General features: G+C 40.9%; 1 protein-coding gene across 2 annotated transcripts in view; it reads left to right on the top strand.

Moving 5' to 3' along the window:
* Nucleotides 1-1946: 1946 nt before the first annotated feature.
* ART3 (ADP-ribosyltransferase 3 (inactive)) overlaps nucleotides 1947-15088 on the top strand; it is a 38954-nt gene continuing 25812 nt past the window's right edge. For both annotated transcript variants that reach the window (XM_082653222.1, XM_082653221.1), the window contains exons 1-3: nucleotides 1947-2047; nucleotides 3190-3267; nucleotides 8337-9048. In XM_082653222.1, coding sequence (XP_082509348.1) covers nucleotides 3199-3267; nucleotides 8337-9048 — 781 coding nt within the window. In that variant the 5' untranslated portion in view covers nucleotides 1947-2047; nucleotides 3190-3198. The remainder of the gene's footprint in view (nucleotides 2048-3189; nucleotides 3268-8336; nucleotides 9049-15088) is intronic.

Below are 15088 nucleotides of genomic sequence, written 5' to 3'. Positions count from 1 at the left end.
ATCTCACTTATATGTGGAATCTAAAAACAAAAGCAACCACCAAGCTCATAGATACAGAGAACAGATTGGTGGCTGCCAGAGATGGGGGTGGGGGTTGAGCAGAATCGGTGAAGAGAGTCAAAATGCACAAACTTCCAGTTACAAAGTAAGTAAGTCATGGGGATCTAATTGGCAACTAGAGTTCATAATACTATATTGCACATATGCGAGTTGCCAAGAGACTAAATCCTAAAAGCTCTCATCACACACAAAACTATTTTGTAACTGTGTGTGGTAATGGATGTTAATTAGACTTAATTGTGGTGATCATGTCACAGTATATACAAATATCAAGTCACTATGTTTTCTTGAAAGAAAACAAGAATGGAGCAAAAGCATGCTGGGAATAAATAAGGTCAAACTTGCTTTGAGCTTCATGCAGTGTTTGTTATGCTCCTTTTGGTAGACTCAGTCTTTTGTGTGATTCACTGATGAATCTGATAGGCTTTCGGGGGCCAAATACAGGAAAATCCCACTACTTCATTCCCTGTAGGCCCACATGCCTGGGCCTAAAATGCCGGTCATTGTGAGCCTAAGGACTGAAAACATGTGCAAGCTTTTTCCTTTCTAACTAAACTCTATTTTTTAAAATGATACAATTACTGAGAGCCTATTCAGTGTATTTACTCTTAAATTGCTTAGCCAGTGAGGTGGGTAGAGGCTAGACGTCTGGAAGAGTCTGAGGAGGAGAGATGGGTTTTGTAAAAGTAGGTTCACTTCATGACAGTTTAAAATGTTTCATTGAGTAAATATGTATGTACACACACAGAGAGAAAAATACATTTAAGTATGTAATAGCTTGGTGAATTTTCATAAACAATATATCAGTGTAATCGAGACCCAGAACCAAAAACAGAACCTAACTAGCATCCCAGATGCTCCCCTTGTGCCTCTTCCAGTTACTACCTCCCACTCAGGGTACTGTTCTGACATCTGATGCCATAGAAGTGTTTTGCCTGATCTTGTACTCTATACTAATTAAATCATTCAGTGTGTAGATGTTTGTATCTGTTCATAGGTTTAAAATTTGTGGTATTTATGCACATACATGTAGTTAAGAGTTTCTTAATTTTCAATACTATACAAAATTCCATGGTATAAATACACCACAATTTATCCATTCTACTATTTATAGGCATTTGGACGGTTTGTAGTTTGGGGCTTTTATGAATAGTGCTACTTTCTAAATATTCTATTAATTTTGATACACATATGCATGAATTTCCTAGGACATTTCACGGTTTTTCATCCATAGTCAGTGAATTCTTAAGTATTCTTCAGCACTGCAGTCAATATATTTACTAGGTGTACTTTACTCAAATGAGAGCTATAGTTGTAGATATTACCAAATCCTTCCCTTCTTAGTGTTCTCACTGGGCTTTGCCTGTACCTAAGATTCTTAACATGTATTCTGGTTAAGTATGCATATTCATGTCTTTTGTTAGTTTGAGTGCTTTTCAGCTTTATTTCACTTACTTGTGTGTCCCAGCACCTGGCACGGTACCTAAAATACAGTAAGCCAGTTGAGTGAACGGTGATAGCCATCACCATTGCCAGTGATTAACACAGCAAGTCCCCTGAGTTATGTGAACCATTTAGCTAGGGTAAAATCCTTGCTTCAGTCTGACATCTCAGAGTCAAAGGGTCAAAGGGTTAGGAATGGGAAGCGATCACTCTCTGAGAAGCCCAGAACTGAGGGCTCAGAGCTGAACGCGCTGTGTGGTTAGAGGGAATTGCTGCGGCTTCACAAGCCTCTTGGAGATTTCATGTGTTAACAGTAATGATTCCAAGGGAGAGTCTGGGGGCAGATATAAATAGCAGAACACAAACGAGGTAGTGTGCCACTGCCAAGCTATTGCTGGGGATGTTTATAAAAAGAAAAGCATTCCCTTCTCAGCGCTCAGTGTCAACAGCCTCCTATCCTGAAGACACGCTCACCACCACTGAGAGACTGGGGAAACGGTTTGAGACCTAGCATCGTTTAAACCTCCACAGGCAGAAAAGCCAGGTAAACATTTTGACTTATTTACACTCAGACTATGGAAGTGAAGAATTTTCAAGAAAATCCTGATTCAGAGCTTGCTTGGTATCTGTCAAGGATTATTTTCCAAATCTTTTTTTTAAAGGGAAGCTTCACACAAGAGTGGCATGTTTGTACTATCTTTTGATATCTTTAGTGAAAGAAACTGCTCCTGAATAAAGATGGGGATCTGGGGCCAAAGGGAAGACTATCTTCTTTCCCCTGTGCTGTTCTTCCCCATTTTCAGGTGCCATAACATGGTGATTGGTAGGATAAAAAAAGAGATTTCAGTTCAGTTCCAGCCATGTCAACTTTGTTGTAGGTATGTGGAAGGAACTATAAACCAGTCTTTAATTGAATCAGTTAATGGCTCTGGGACAGCTTCAGCCCTTGACGGCCTCTTACCCTCCTGTTTACCTGCTCCTGTCTCATGAACTTTGGGATGAATATTGGGCATTCAGCCAATAGAATTATATAATCTTACTAGAATTGCTTCCTACCCATTTCCTTCTCATTCCTGCCTTCAGAAAGTTATGCAAGACACTTGTTTTATCCTTGGCTTCTCTTAAATGTGACTATTTGGGAGAAGCAGACTGCCTCGGATAACCTTCTGGTGTTTACCACTACTGGCCTCCATCCTAGCCAAATGGGCATGACTTGGTTTGCAAGGAGGATCAAAGAATGGATGATATGCATGGATACTAACTCCTGGAGAATTCTTGGAGACTGGGATCCAGGGGACCAATTTGAAACGGTTGTTTTTTAGTTTGTGATTTCCTATGTATGCTGAGGGGAGATTTAGAGATAGGAATTAAAAATGACTACCAGTGACTATGGTGGGAGAGACAACATGTCTAAAAGAGAATGGAAATGGACAGATTTAATCTTGAGCAAACTGCTGAAGTTCTCTGAGCTTTGGTGTCCTCTTCTGTAGAATGAGGGTGTTAGACCACCAGACAAAGTCTAATGACCCTTCCAGCCATTGGAAATTTATTAATAATCACTTCCTAACCATTATGATACCCACTCTTACCCAGAATGAAAAAATATATATAGTGTGTCATCCTGTTCTACTTCCCTAAACCTTTTCTTTAAGTCTACTAAATTGGAATTTTTTCTTTTTAATTTAGAAGAGAAAAATGAAGGCAGGACATTTTGAAATGGTCACCATGCTGCTGGCACCTATGATTCTAATGGACATCTTCCAGGTAATGTTAGGAATGGGAAGCATGTGGTCACTGGAATGGGAACTCTTGATATAAGGTTGCCTGAGGCATTTGTGTGGGTTGATGATAGAAATGAGAACAGAGAGAGTAGGTAAATTAGTTTTTTACAAGTAGATCTTATCTTTTACACACTGATATGTGTTAACTGTAGAAAATTGAAAAATTAAAATTAATCAAAAAGAGGAAAGTAAAAATCATCCACAATCTTCCACCCAGAGGGAAAGACTCAATCTGTTGGTGTGTATTCTTCTCAGCTTTCTTCTGTGTGTTTATGTTTGTAATTTACAAAAATGGATTCACACTATACATAGTATTTTTTTACCTTTTTAAGTTAATATTGTGCTACAGATGTCTGTCCATGGCATCAGATATTCTAAAAATATGTATTTTTCTTCAGCTAAGATGACACTGCAATGTTTATCTACATGTTTTCCATTAAACTATATAGTGACTATTTTCCCACATTCAGTATTCTTTTGTTTTCTGATAGAGAGTTTATGATTTTATTTTTTACAATTGAATCTTTAAACATTCTGTATCATATATATTTTTTAAATTTTATTTATTTTTGGCTGCGTTGGGTCTTCGTTGCTGTGCGCGGGCTTTCTCTAGTTGTGGGGGCTACTCTTCGTTGCGGTGCATGGGCTTCTCAGCACGGTGGCTTCTGTTGTTGCGGAGCATAGGCTCTAGGCGCACAGGCTTCAGTAGTTGTGGCACATGGGCTCAGTAGTTGTGGCTCGCGGGCTCTAGAACGCTGGCTCAGTAGTTGTGGTGCACGGGCTTAGTTGCTCCGCGGCATGTGGGATCTTCCCGGACCAGGGCTCGAACCTGTGTCCCCTGCATTAGCAGGCAGGTTCTCAACCACTGCGCCACCAGGGAAGTCCCTATCATATTTTTATGTAAAATATGAGCCAGGTCCCTCACCTGATATTTCCCGCCACATTGTTAGCTCTCACATCACTACTGAATGAGTATTCGTCCACTGATTTGAAGTACATTCTTTAAAATGTGTTAAATTCTTAAAATTTTACCCATTTTTAAATTTAATATTCTGATATATTGTTTATAGAATCACTGTATATTCTGTTACCTGGTCTGCAGTGTGACTTTTTAAAAATTGAAGTATAATTCACATATAAAAATATACCATTTTACTTAAAAAAATGTTTTTTTAATTTATTTCAGCTGTGTTGGGTCTTCGTTGCTGCACGTGGGCTTTCTCTAGTTGCAGTGAGTGGGGGCTACTCTTTGTTGCGGTGCACAGGCTTCTCATTGTGGTGGCTTCTCGTTGCAGAGCACGGGCTCTAGGCACGTGAGCTTCGGTAGTTGTGGCACACAAGCTCAGTAGTTGGGATGCACGGGCTTAGTTGTTCCGAGGTATGTGGGATCTTCCCAGACCAGAGGTCGAATCTGTGTCTCATGTCTCCTGCCTTGGCAGGCGAATTCTTAACCACTGCGCCGCCAGGGAAGCCCCTATTTTCCTTTTTCTTCCTTATCTTTATAGCCATCCTAATGGGTGTGAGGTGGTATCTCACTGTGGTTTTGATTTGCCTTTTTAATATTCTTCTGCAACATAAATTTGATATGTTTGTTTTATGAATGTTTCGTAATTTGTTTAACCAATTTCTTTTTTTAACCATTTAGGTCATTTTTACATTTTTGTAATAAACCTTTGGTAATTGAATTTCATCCATATAGGATTTTGTTTCAATGGATAACTCAGAGGAAGAAAATATAATCAGTGTGTTCACCTAGCCTTTGTACCTGTTCCTTGTCCATTCAGTTTCCCCTGAATTGTGGCGGCATTTGTGGGCTTTTTCAGTGCTCAAGGTACTCACTATACAGAACACACAATCAGCGGTGGCCTTTGGCCAGAAAGAATTGATGTCTAAAATTAGACATGCAGAGACTAGTTAGAGGCACAGGGGGAAAGACAGGATCATATTGGATCAACCCTTGATATGGTGTGAGGAATGTGGGGTGGTGGTTTCAGGGTGTGATGTCTTATAAGATGTTGAAGTCTTGAACATAAATTAGGCATTGGCGCCCAAGATGCACTCTGGTACATTCTGTGCTGTGGACGAAAGTGCATTTCTTGGCTAGGAGATGGCAATGATTTCACCTCATGAAGCTCAAATTCCCACTTCAAGAAAGTGACCTACAGACCCAGGAGTTCAGGGTCTCAGTGACTTCCCCAGCAGAATATTCTGTGGCTGGTAATCAAGACCATTTCTGATGCCAACACAATTCCTACATTCGTAAAACGGTGTTGTGAATTGCCTGCCCAGCCTTTCATAAGGGTTGTTATGAGGACGAAATTAAACTCTTTTTTTAAAAAGTGCTACATAAATGTCAGTGATCTTCATCATCAGAAACACAACACTTTGGTTAAGAGAATAGACTCTGGAGCCAGATTGCCTGGGTTCAAATATCAATTCCAAACAAGTTAAACTCTCTGTGCCGTAGTTTCCTAACCCTTAAAAAAGGGACGAATAATAATACCTACCTACCTCACAGGGTTACCATGTAGATTAAATGAATTAATATATATGAACACTTAGTGCTTCACATACAGAAAGCACTCTGGAGAAGTTTGTTAGGCCTTAAGGATGAAGTGGCCACAGGGGGTGACTGAGAAGGAGAAATCTAAGAAAATTTCACAAATGAATAGATGGTTTTATATAAGGACTAGGTTGATGGTAGTTGTAGGCAGTAAGATTATAAGTTTGGTCTTGGTCTTAGATTGTTTTGTTTGAAGGGTCTTTGAGCAATTCAAGTGGAGTTATTAAGTAGGCAGTTGCTATACTGATCTTGCACTTACAGGACAGGTCAGAGGTATTTAGATGATAACTGAAACTATGGGTCTTATATAATTGCCTAAGGGTAGAACTGAGAGTTGGAAAATAAGTAGCCTTGAGAAACACCAGCGTTTAATGGCCAATGAAAATATGCTAGGTCTGCAAAGGAGTCTAAGAAGAAATGTTTCCTTAGTGAGAGCTATTTGGATGGAGGAATGGGGGTGGGAGACCGGATTGAAGAGGGTTGGGATATGAGTGGAAATGAAACGGAGATGGCAAAGATAGATGTCTTTTTGAAGAAGTTTGACCATGAGGGGAGAAGAGAGATAGTGAGAAGGAGATAGTGTGGGATATGAAATCAAGTTATGTTCTGCTTGCTTAAGTTGGTTCCCTGCACCTCCTCTTCCTTTCCACACACACACTCACACGCTTTAAGAATCATTCACATGGAGCCTGCAACTTTAAGAGATCCTGGCTAAGTGTTTCTATAAAGTCTCCAACTGAGGTTGCAACTATATACTCTATAGTTGCATATAGTTGTACATAGTCTATAGCAACAACTATAGCAACTATATACTCTATACAAGTATAGAGTAGTGGAAAGAGACAATGATATGGAGGGCATTACCCTTTTACTTGTAGAAACCCTTAGATGGTGTCTCTGGGCGGATGTGCTCATCCTGTGTTTTGATCCATAGGCCTGAGCACAGGGTTCTTACTTAGTTCACTTGAACTAAATATTTTGCCAGTTGCTCTGCTAGGTGCTTGGAATTCAGAAGATAAATAGGATACATGTCGTGCCCTTGAGGAACTTACAGTATAATACAGTCTGCCCTCCGTATCCATACATGTGTGACCCCGCAGATAGAGAGGGCCCACTGTATTCATGTGGCATGCAGGATCTTAGTTCCCCGACCAGGGTTCAAACCAGCACCCCTGGTTTGTGCCACCGCGGAGCCTTAACCACTGGACCGCCGGGGAAGGCTGTACTATGCCAGTTTTATAAGGAACTTGAGCATTTGTGGATTTTGGTGTTTGCGGGGGCTCCTGGAACCAATCCCCCATGGATACTGAGGGAAGACTGTACATATATTCCTATTACGAAATGATAAGAATAACCACAGCTCGTTGAAGGCTTGATATGTGCCTTGGGGCTAAGGCATGGGGCTGAGGACTTTGCATATATTCATTCTATCATTTAATCCTCACCACAGTCCTGCAGTTAAGATATTATTTCCTCACGTTATCCCCATGTTTTAGATGAAAAAAATTGAAGCTCAGAAATGTCAAGTAACTTTCCCATAAGTAATTAGTACCTAGTTAGTAACAGAAATGGAATTTGAACCCAGATCTATCTGATTCAAAGCTAGTAGTGTTCGTTACACTACACTGCCCTGCTTCTTACGTTATGTGTGTCATTTAAAGATTCTTAGTCCTTTTCCAGTTACTTGTAATGGAAAGACAATTCAAACTAGCTCAGATAAATAGGGAATTTACTGATTCTTATGACTGAGGTAACATACCGTTTCCAGGTAAAGCTAGACTCAGGCCTTAAGTAATGTTATCAGGTCCTCATCTCTCTCTTCACCTCTCAGCTCTGCAAACCTTCCTTTGTTGGCTTTATTTGTAGACAGGATTCTCCATGGGACTCAATGGATAACTATTGGCTGCCACAAGCCAATATTATCCTTAGAGCTTATGGTTATAGGGAAAGAAAGCCTTTTGTTTTTCTGGGAGTGCTCTGGTTTTTCAGCCTGCATCGTTGCTTATCATAGGGGCTGAAGATGCAGAATCAGTCCTAGCTGAACCACACAGACAAGGGGGAGGGGGGGCATCCTCAAAGCAAAAGGGGTAATGTTTGCCTTTATATATTTATCCACCATGTAAAGTGTTTCACACAAGATATTTCAAATTCACTCAACAGTCTTGAGTGGTTGAGGAAATTAGCTAAGAATATTGTTCAAAGCCAGGACTGCCACCCATTTTCTTCAGTTTCACCCTCATTGTTCTTTCCTCTGTACCACAGGGTTCAAACGAATGAGTTGCAGGCATGGTCATTTACTCTTTCATACAAATATGTGAGAAAAGTTATCATTAGCAGCGGAAGATACTTCCTACGTAAAAAGACATCCACAGTTGATTGTAAGCAAGGGAGAGAGTCTGGGCATGAGGGGGTGGATGCGATAAACTGAGAGAAATGATGTACACCAAGTATCTTTATTTCAAGGGGATTAATGTCCTTTTCCTTTGAAGGTACAAGCTGAAATGTTAGATATGGCAGACAATGCATTTGATGACGAATACCTGAAATGCACTGACAGGATGGAACTCAAATATGTTCCCCAGCTGCTCAAGGAGGAAAAAGCAAGCCTCCAGCTCTTGGAAGATGTGTGGGAAAATGCAGAAGCCAAGTGGGAAGCTCGGAAGACTCAGCTCTTTCTCCCTGTGGGTTTTAAGGATAACCATGGAATAGCCCTGATGGCATATGTTTCTGAAGCTCAAGAGCAAACTTCCTTTTACCATCTGTTCAATGAAGCTGGGAAAATGGCCGGCCAGTCTCGAAAAGATTATGTCTATGGCTTCCAGTTCAAAGCTTTTCATTTTTACCTGACGAAAGCTCTGCAGTTGCTGAGAAGACCTTGTGAGAACAGCTACCAAAACGTGGTGTATAGCGTAAGGCAGACTACTTTATCTACATTTGGAGGACTAAACCAAGTCCGATTTGGCCATTTCACCTTGGCATATTCAACCAAACCTCAAGTTGCTAATGACCAAGACGTTCTGTTAACCATCAACACGTGCTTTGGAATTGCCGTTGAAAAATTTTTTGATAAAGAAAGTGAAAGAATTATTTTAATACCCCTGAATGAGGTTTTTCATGTGACACAGGATGGGACTGGCAATAACCTTATCCTGCAAAGCACAAACAAGACCTGCAGCCATTATGAGTGTGCATTTCTAGGTGGTAAGTGTCTCTGTTCTGTCTGTGCATGTCTGGGAAAGAAGGAGTGAGACTCTTAGGCCCAGGGAGAGGTCAGGAAGAAAATTGGGAGGTTTTAAAAGGAGACAAAACATTGGTGGTCTCTCATCTAGCTCTTTTCATACTGTTAGTTTCTTTTTTCATAATTTAATTGTATCAAAATAATACATTTACGGTATTATTGAAAGTTAAAAAACCAAAATACTAATATAAGGTAATGGTTCTCAACTAGCAGTTTTGCCCACTAGGGTCAGTTGACCGTAACTGGAAACATTTTTAATTGTCACGACTACCTTTAGTTGCTGCTAGCATCTAGTGGGTATAGGCCAAGGAACAAAACCTGCCTGGTGGCTCTCATTTAATTGGAAGTCTAGAGGTGGGCTGTCCAGAGTTGGTACAGGGGCTCAACTACATCATGAGTAACTCAGACTCTTTGTCGTCCACCAATTTGAGCATGTTGGTTTGTTGATTCATGTTTTCAGTGTGACTGTTGGCAGCTGTAGGCGTCAAACCACGTTCAAGACAAAAAGAGAGGATAGGAGGATGGCAGCCAAATCTGCCTGTTTAATCAGGAGGGTAAAAGCTTTCCGAGAAGTTCTGAGTAGACTTCTGATTGCATATCATCGACCAGAACAGCTACTTGATCGTCTGTAACTATAAGAAAATCTTGCAAAGAGGGTAATTAGCTTTTCCAGACCCTGTCATGTAGGGAGGCAGGGGAGAAGGGAATTAGAGGAATCTGATCACCACCACCCTCCTCAACATTTGTGCCTTTCCCCTTCCCATTGTCCCAGTGTAGTAAAGACTGGTACCGTTTTGTTTTGAAGTACTACTTTTACCTCAGAGTTATTAGTTGTATGATTTTCTGTTTCCTTAGCTTTTTATATCCCATCAGTAATTCACCCCTGAATCCTTAGAAATATAAATCTCCTCTTAATACATTTAGGTATATCAGATACTCTTTTTTTTTTTCTGGATATACTCCTGGATTCCATCATCTTGCTTTATGAAAATATCCTGAAATCTCTCCTCACTACTATTCTGAGACTTTCTTTTGCTTCTCCCCTATGAGGAATCCCCTATATCTTAGATTTCCTTCTCTTTCTTGAATTACTCCTTAGTTTGGAAGGGGTAGGGATTCTTCAGAAGTTTTCTGAGAAAAGAGATATTGAGGCAAATTTTCTGAGACTTTATATACCTGAAAAATCTATCTCTGAGACCTTGAATAATAGTTTGTAGATTTGTATTTTTGTCTTGGAAATTATTTTCCTTGGAATTTTGGAGATGTTCCTTCATTGTCTTGTAGTTTCTGATGCTGCTGTTAAAAAGGGTGAAGCCATTCTAATTACTAAAACTTTGAATGAGACTTGTTTTGCCCTCTGGGAGGTTTTAGGATATTTTCTTTATCGCCAGCGTTCTGAAATTTTATGGTATTGTGCTTTGGGGTATATGAGTAAAGGGTTAACAAAACCCTTTCTCCTTCCTCTTACGAAAATGGTCTCTTGTTGATCTTCTTCTAGCACTATTTCTCTGTAATCTACTAAAGGTGGAATGACAACTGTATAACCATACAACACTGCCTAATGGTAAACATAACCGTTGATCGTTACAGTGCATCTGAGCTGCGAGGTTGTGAATGAAGTATAAATACCTGGAGGGAAGCCATAGCTTTGGGCATTCCTGAATGTGGTGTGACGTACTGAGGTTTTCTTCTTGCTGAGTCCTGGAGTACTCATGGCATGATTGATATAAGAGATGCTGTCTTCTATGTGTGGCATGAGGCTACTAAGCTAGGATAGTTCCTGCACCCACCTGTGTAACCTTGTTTTCTTGTATTTGAGATGTCATTCTGGGGACTGAAGGACAGCCCTGGACTGCTGTGAGGACTTGCATTGAAGGTGTATCACTCATGCTACCCTTTAATAGGTATGCTGTGTTCCTGCCCTTCATTCTTCTGCAAAACTGAGTAAACTGGTGAGGGGATGCCTTTTGGGGTCTTATGAGTATGATTGTCTAGGTGAACCCCAAACTATAGCTGCTGGTCAAACAGAGCGAGTATTGAAGTAGGGCCTTGGAAGTGGGATAGACTTTTAGACCTTGACTCAAATGTGCCAGTGCATTATGAGATAAAAAAGAACAGGTAGAGAAGTGCTGATGAGATGATACCTGTGAGATGGAGTGGGGAGGGGAGCTGGTCCACTTTTGATTTAATGGCAGAAGCTATGTGGCCATTGAGATCCCTGGGGCACAAAATTTAAGGACGTCTTCATGCTTAGGGTCATATACTTGCACAACCTTCACCTGCATGATCCTAAGAGCGAATGCCTCCTTAAATTTTGCACTCTAAACACCTCATTTGCCTCACCTTAGTCCTGGCCCTGAGTTGGAAGTTAGACCAACTAGCGAGCAAATTTATGTTGAGAGGAAGAGTGCCCATTTCCCTCGCCTAACCATACACTGGACCTGACCAAAAACGAAGCCAGTTGGAGCCAGTTCATTCCAGCTTATGGGAGCTGACTGTGGGCATATATCTCTTGGCAATTCCTCATACATCACGATGGCTTGAAATTGGCCGTGGATGAGAGTTATACCATGGACATCAGCAAACCCTACAAGTCAGAACCCCCGTTCTCCACCCCAGAACCTGTTCAATTTTACCAGCACATTATAGCCAGAAACCCAGTTGCAGCTGGGCTGACAAAATGACACCACTTTTGGTGCTTCTAATGCACTCAGACAAATGCTATTTCTGGAGCCATTGGTTCTGCAGAAACCCTGGCTACGGTAGCTGCAGTAGGCCAGATCCGTCACTCGTATCTGGTTGATGAACAGAGGTGGGCAGTGGAGCCCCCAGAGTTCATGTTTGTGAGTAGCATTGCGATGAACAAAAGGGGTGGAGCCGCTGGGTTGATTCAGAATGAGCCAAGTCTTGGACCTACATGGGGAAGTGTGTTATGAGCCCAGCGTGAGGAAAGGGGAGGAGAGTGGGCAAACTTCTGCGGGCCTGCCCAGAAAGGCAGGCAGAGGCTACACAGCAGGTTAATGTTCAAACCAGCCACAAGGGGAAACCTCCGTGGGGGCTCACCTGTGCTATTTGTTTGGAGAGCTCTGGCAAAGTCAGGCCACTGCACTTGATTGTGTTGCTTTACCTCTAAGCCGGAGTCTGACCAGTGTCCTCTGCTGCCATCTGGAGGTAACTAATGGGAACTCAGGATCAAAGACACCCTGAAGTGATCATTAAAGCTAGGCTGTTTGAAGCACTATGAAGGATAATAACCAGGGGTTTTAAAAGCTCAAGCCATGAGGATATAATCAGAACCTTGTTCCACTGTGACTGAATAGACCTCTGGATGTAAAAAGGCAGCATTTATGAAAGTGATTAAAAAATTATACTGTGCTAAATGTAGTGTGCTAACACAGTCCTGTGCTGTTACTTTAAACTTGCTTGTGATTTTCAAGATAAAAATGTATGTGGGCCTTACAAAAGCTAGTTAGTTAAAGAAAATAGTTCAGTTGGTTAGGAAGTGGAGAGGATAATTCCTGGTGGTCAAAGATACTCGTATTAATCCAAGATAATGGGAGTAAGTAAATGGTAACAAAACCCTTGATCCGTCCTAATGGGAAAATTACCGCAGGTTAACCTTCTTTTATACTGTTTTTCTAGAAAACTCGATAAAAGTAGAATGTCAGCTGTGTAATCAGGCTACATTCCTCATCGTTTAAAATGACCCCATCTGAAAACTGCACTTGGATTGGGAGGACTATAGATGAATTATAAATACCTGGTAGGAAGCCATAGCTCTGAGATTTCATGCACCTTACAGTGTAGATATAATATGATTTATTGGAAGAAAACTTATAAGCAGAGAAATAGTAGAGTACACCTCATCCCCTGACCTCTCATTATTTGACTGAACAGGCTGGTCATAGATCATCTGGTATTTTGGACAGTATTTACATAGAGAGGGACCAGGCAGTATATATGTAAATATATTTTACATATTAATAGAGTCATGCGGGCAGGGAATATCAGTGTTCCCTGACTGCAAAAGTAATCTTGTTAGAAAGGAAGAGCCCCTGAACTCCAGTGGCTGGTGTCAGTCTATTTTGTTGAGCTTGCTCAGACCTGTTGAGGCAACTCTCTGCTAAGCCATCAAAAGGGGGAAAGAAGATGAACCTACAGGGCTATCCAGATTTATTTTTTATAAATCCACCCTAGCGCTTGAGGGTTCATCAGATGTAAGTACCTTCATTCGTTCTGATGGACACTCTTTTAGCCTTCCTTGGGAGTAGCGAAGTTTCTGTGTTGTTGTCTGGGATTGGGGATTCAACAAGATTCCGTATAGATAAACCAGATAGGAAGTGACATATCACATATCTATCACCTCGAGAAATTCACATTATGAATCAATGCCTAGAACATTTGGAAGGCTGTTCAGACTGTTTATTCCATATTTATAGGAAAAGGGAGAACTCTTCATTACCAACCCCCTCCAGACTTTCACCCACCAGACTTGTTCATGCTGATTGTATCAGTCAAGGTTTCCAACCAGAGAAACAGAATCGATTGTAAGGAATTGGCTTACATTATTGTATGGGCTAGCAAGACAAGTCTGAAATCCATAGGTCAGGCTGTCAGGAAGGGCAGGCTGGAATTCTTGGGTATGAACTGAAGCTCTGCCCACAGGCAGAATTTCTTCTTTTGGGAAGCCTAAGCGCTTAAGGCCTTTCTATTCATTGTGTCAGGCCCACCAGATTATCTTGGATAATCTCCCTTATATAAAGGTAACTGATTATAGATTTTAATCCCATCTACAAAATACCTTCAAGGCAACAACTTAGATTAATATTTGATTGAATAACTAGGGACTGTATCCTAGACAAGTTGATACATAAAACTGACCCTCACACGTGCATTAGTTATCCATCACTGCATAACAAATTACTCTAAAATTTAGTGGCTAAAAACAACATTTATTGTCTCATAGTTGCTGTGTCAGGAAACTGGGTTCAGTGTACCTGGGTCTTTTGACTAGGGATCTCTCACAAGGCTGCAGTCATCATAATACTTGACTGGGAAAGATGTACTTCCCAGCTCACTCACGTGGTTGATGGCAGGACTCAGTTCCTAGTGGGTTGTTGACTAAGGCCTTATTTCCTCATGAGTTGTTGGCTGGAGGCCTCCCTTGTTCCTACCTACATAGGCCTCTCCATAGACTGTCACAGCATGGCAGCTGTCTTTTCAGGTGTGAAGTCTTACAGGTAAGGCCCCCATTGAGCCAATAGTTTGGATAAAGTAGTAGGTGAGGCTTTGTACTGTCTAATGCAGAGGTTCTCAGACTTTCTTGGTTCATGGTGTCCTTAGTGTTGTCATAATTTTTTCAGAGTGTCCCTAGGCTAAAATAAATGCCTAAAAATTCCATTTATTAAGTAAACTCAAACAACTCAATAAGTATTTATGTCCTAATATCTCAGTAGCTGTTTTCTAAGAAGTAATATATATAAAAAGTTTTAAGAACTATTATTTCATTTTTAACCACAGCGACTTGCTAATGGGATGTATGTGCCTGTTGGACACTGACTGCACAGCTTCTCAAACCTTGGTGTCAGATTAGATACCACCTTATTTCCTGATCCACACTGATTTTTCACATATACTTGCTTTTTTTTCACAACAATTGCTAAAAACCCAGCTTTGCAAATATATGATGTTATCGAATAGAATGTAACATAACTTTGAAACTGTGTTCTATCTAAAGCTAGTAGTTCATGCAGTGTCTGAAAGATATCAAGTCGGGCTGTGTTTGTCTTGAAATTTTAACATATCCCTTGGTACCCCTGTGCATTTGCTAGAGCATGCAGGGACACCTCTACCACTGTTTGGAAACTGCAGGTCTAATGGATGGGCAGCCATTTATTTGCAGAAGTGGCTAAGGCTTTAGGAGCCAGGCTTGGCCCTTAAGTGGAGGTAAAATTTCCATGTGACAGTGGAACTTTTGGGGGTTTGTCCTACTTCATGGGAATT

This window comes from Grampus griseus (genome assembly GCF_964374135.1).
Source record: "Grampus griseus genome assembly, chromosome: 4".
NCBI lineage: Eukaryota > Metazoa > Chordata > Mammalia > Artiodactyla > Delphinidae > Grampus > Grampus griseus.
The sequence above is the reverse complement of the archived record's forward strand: the minus strand, read 5'-3'. Positions and strand labels throughout refer to the sequence as shown.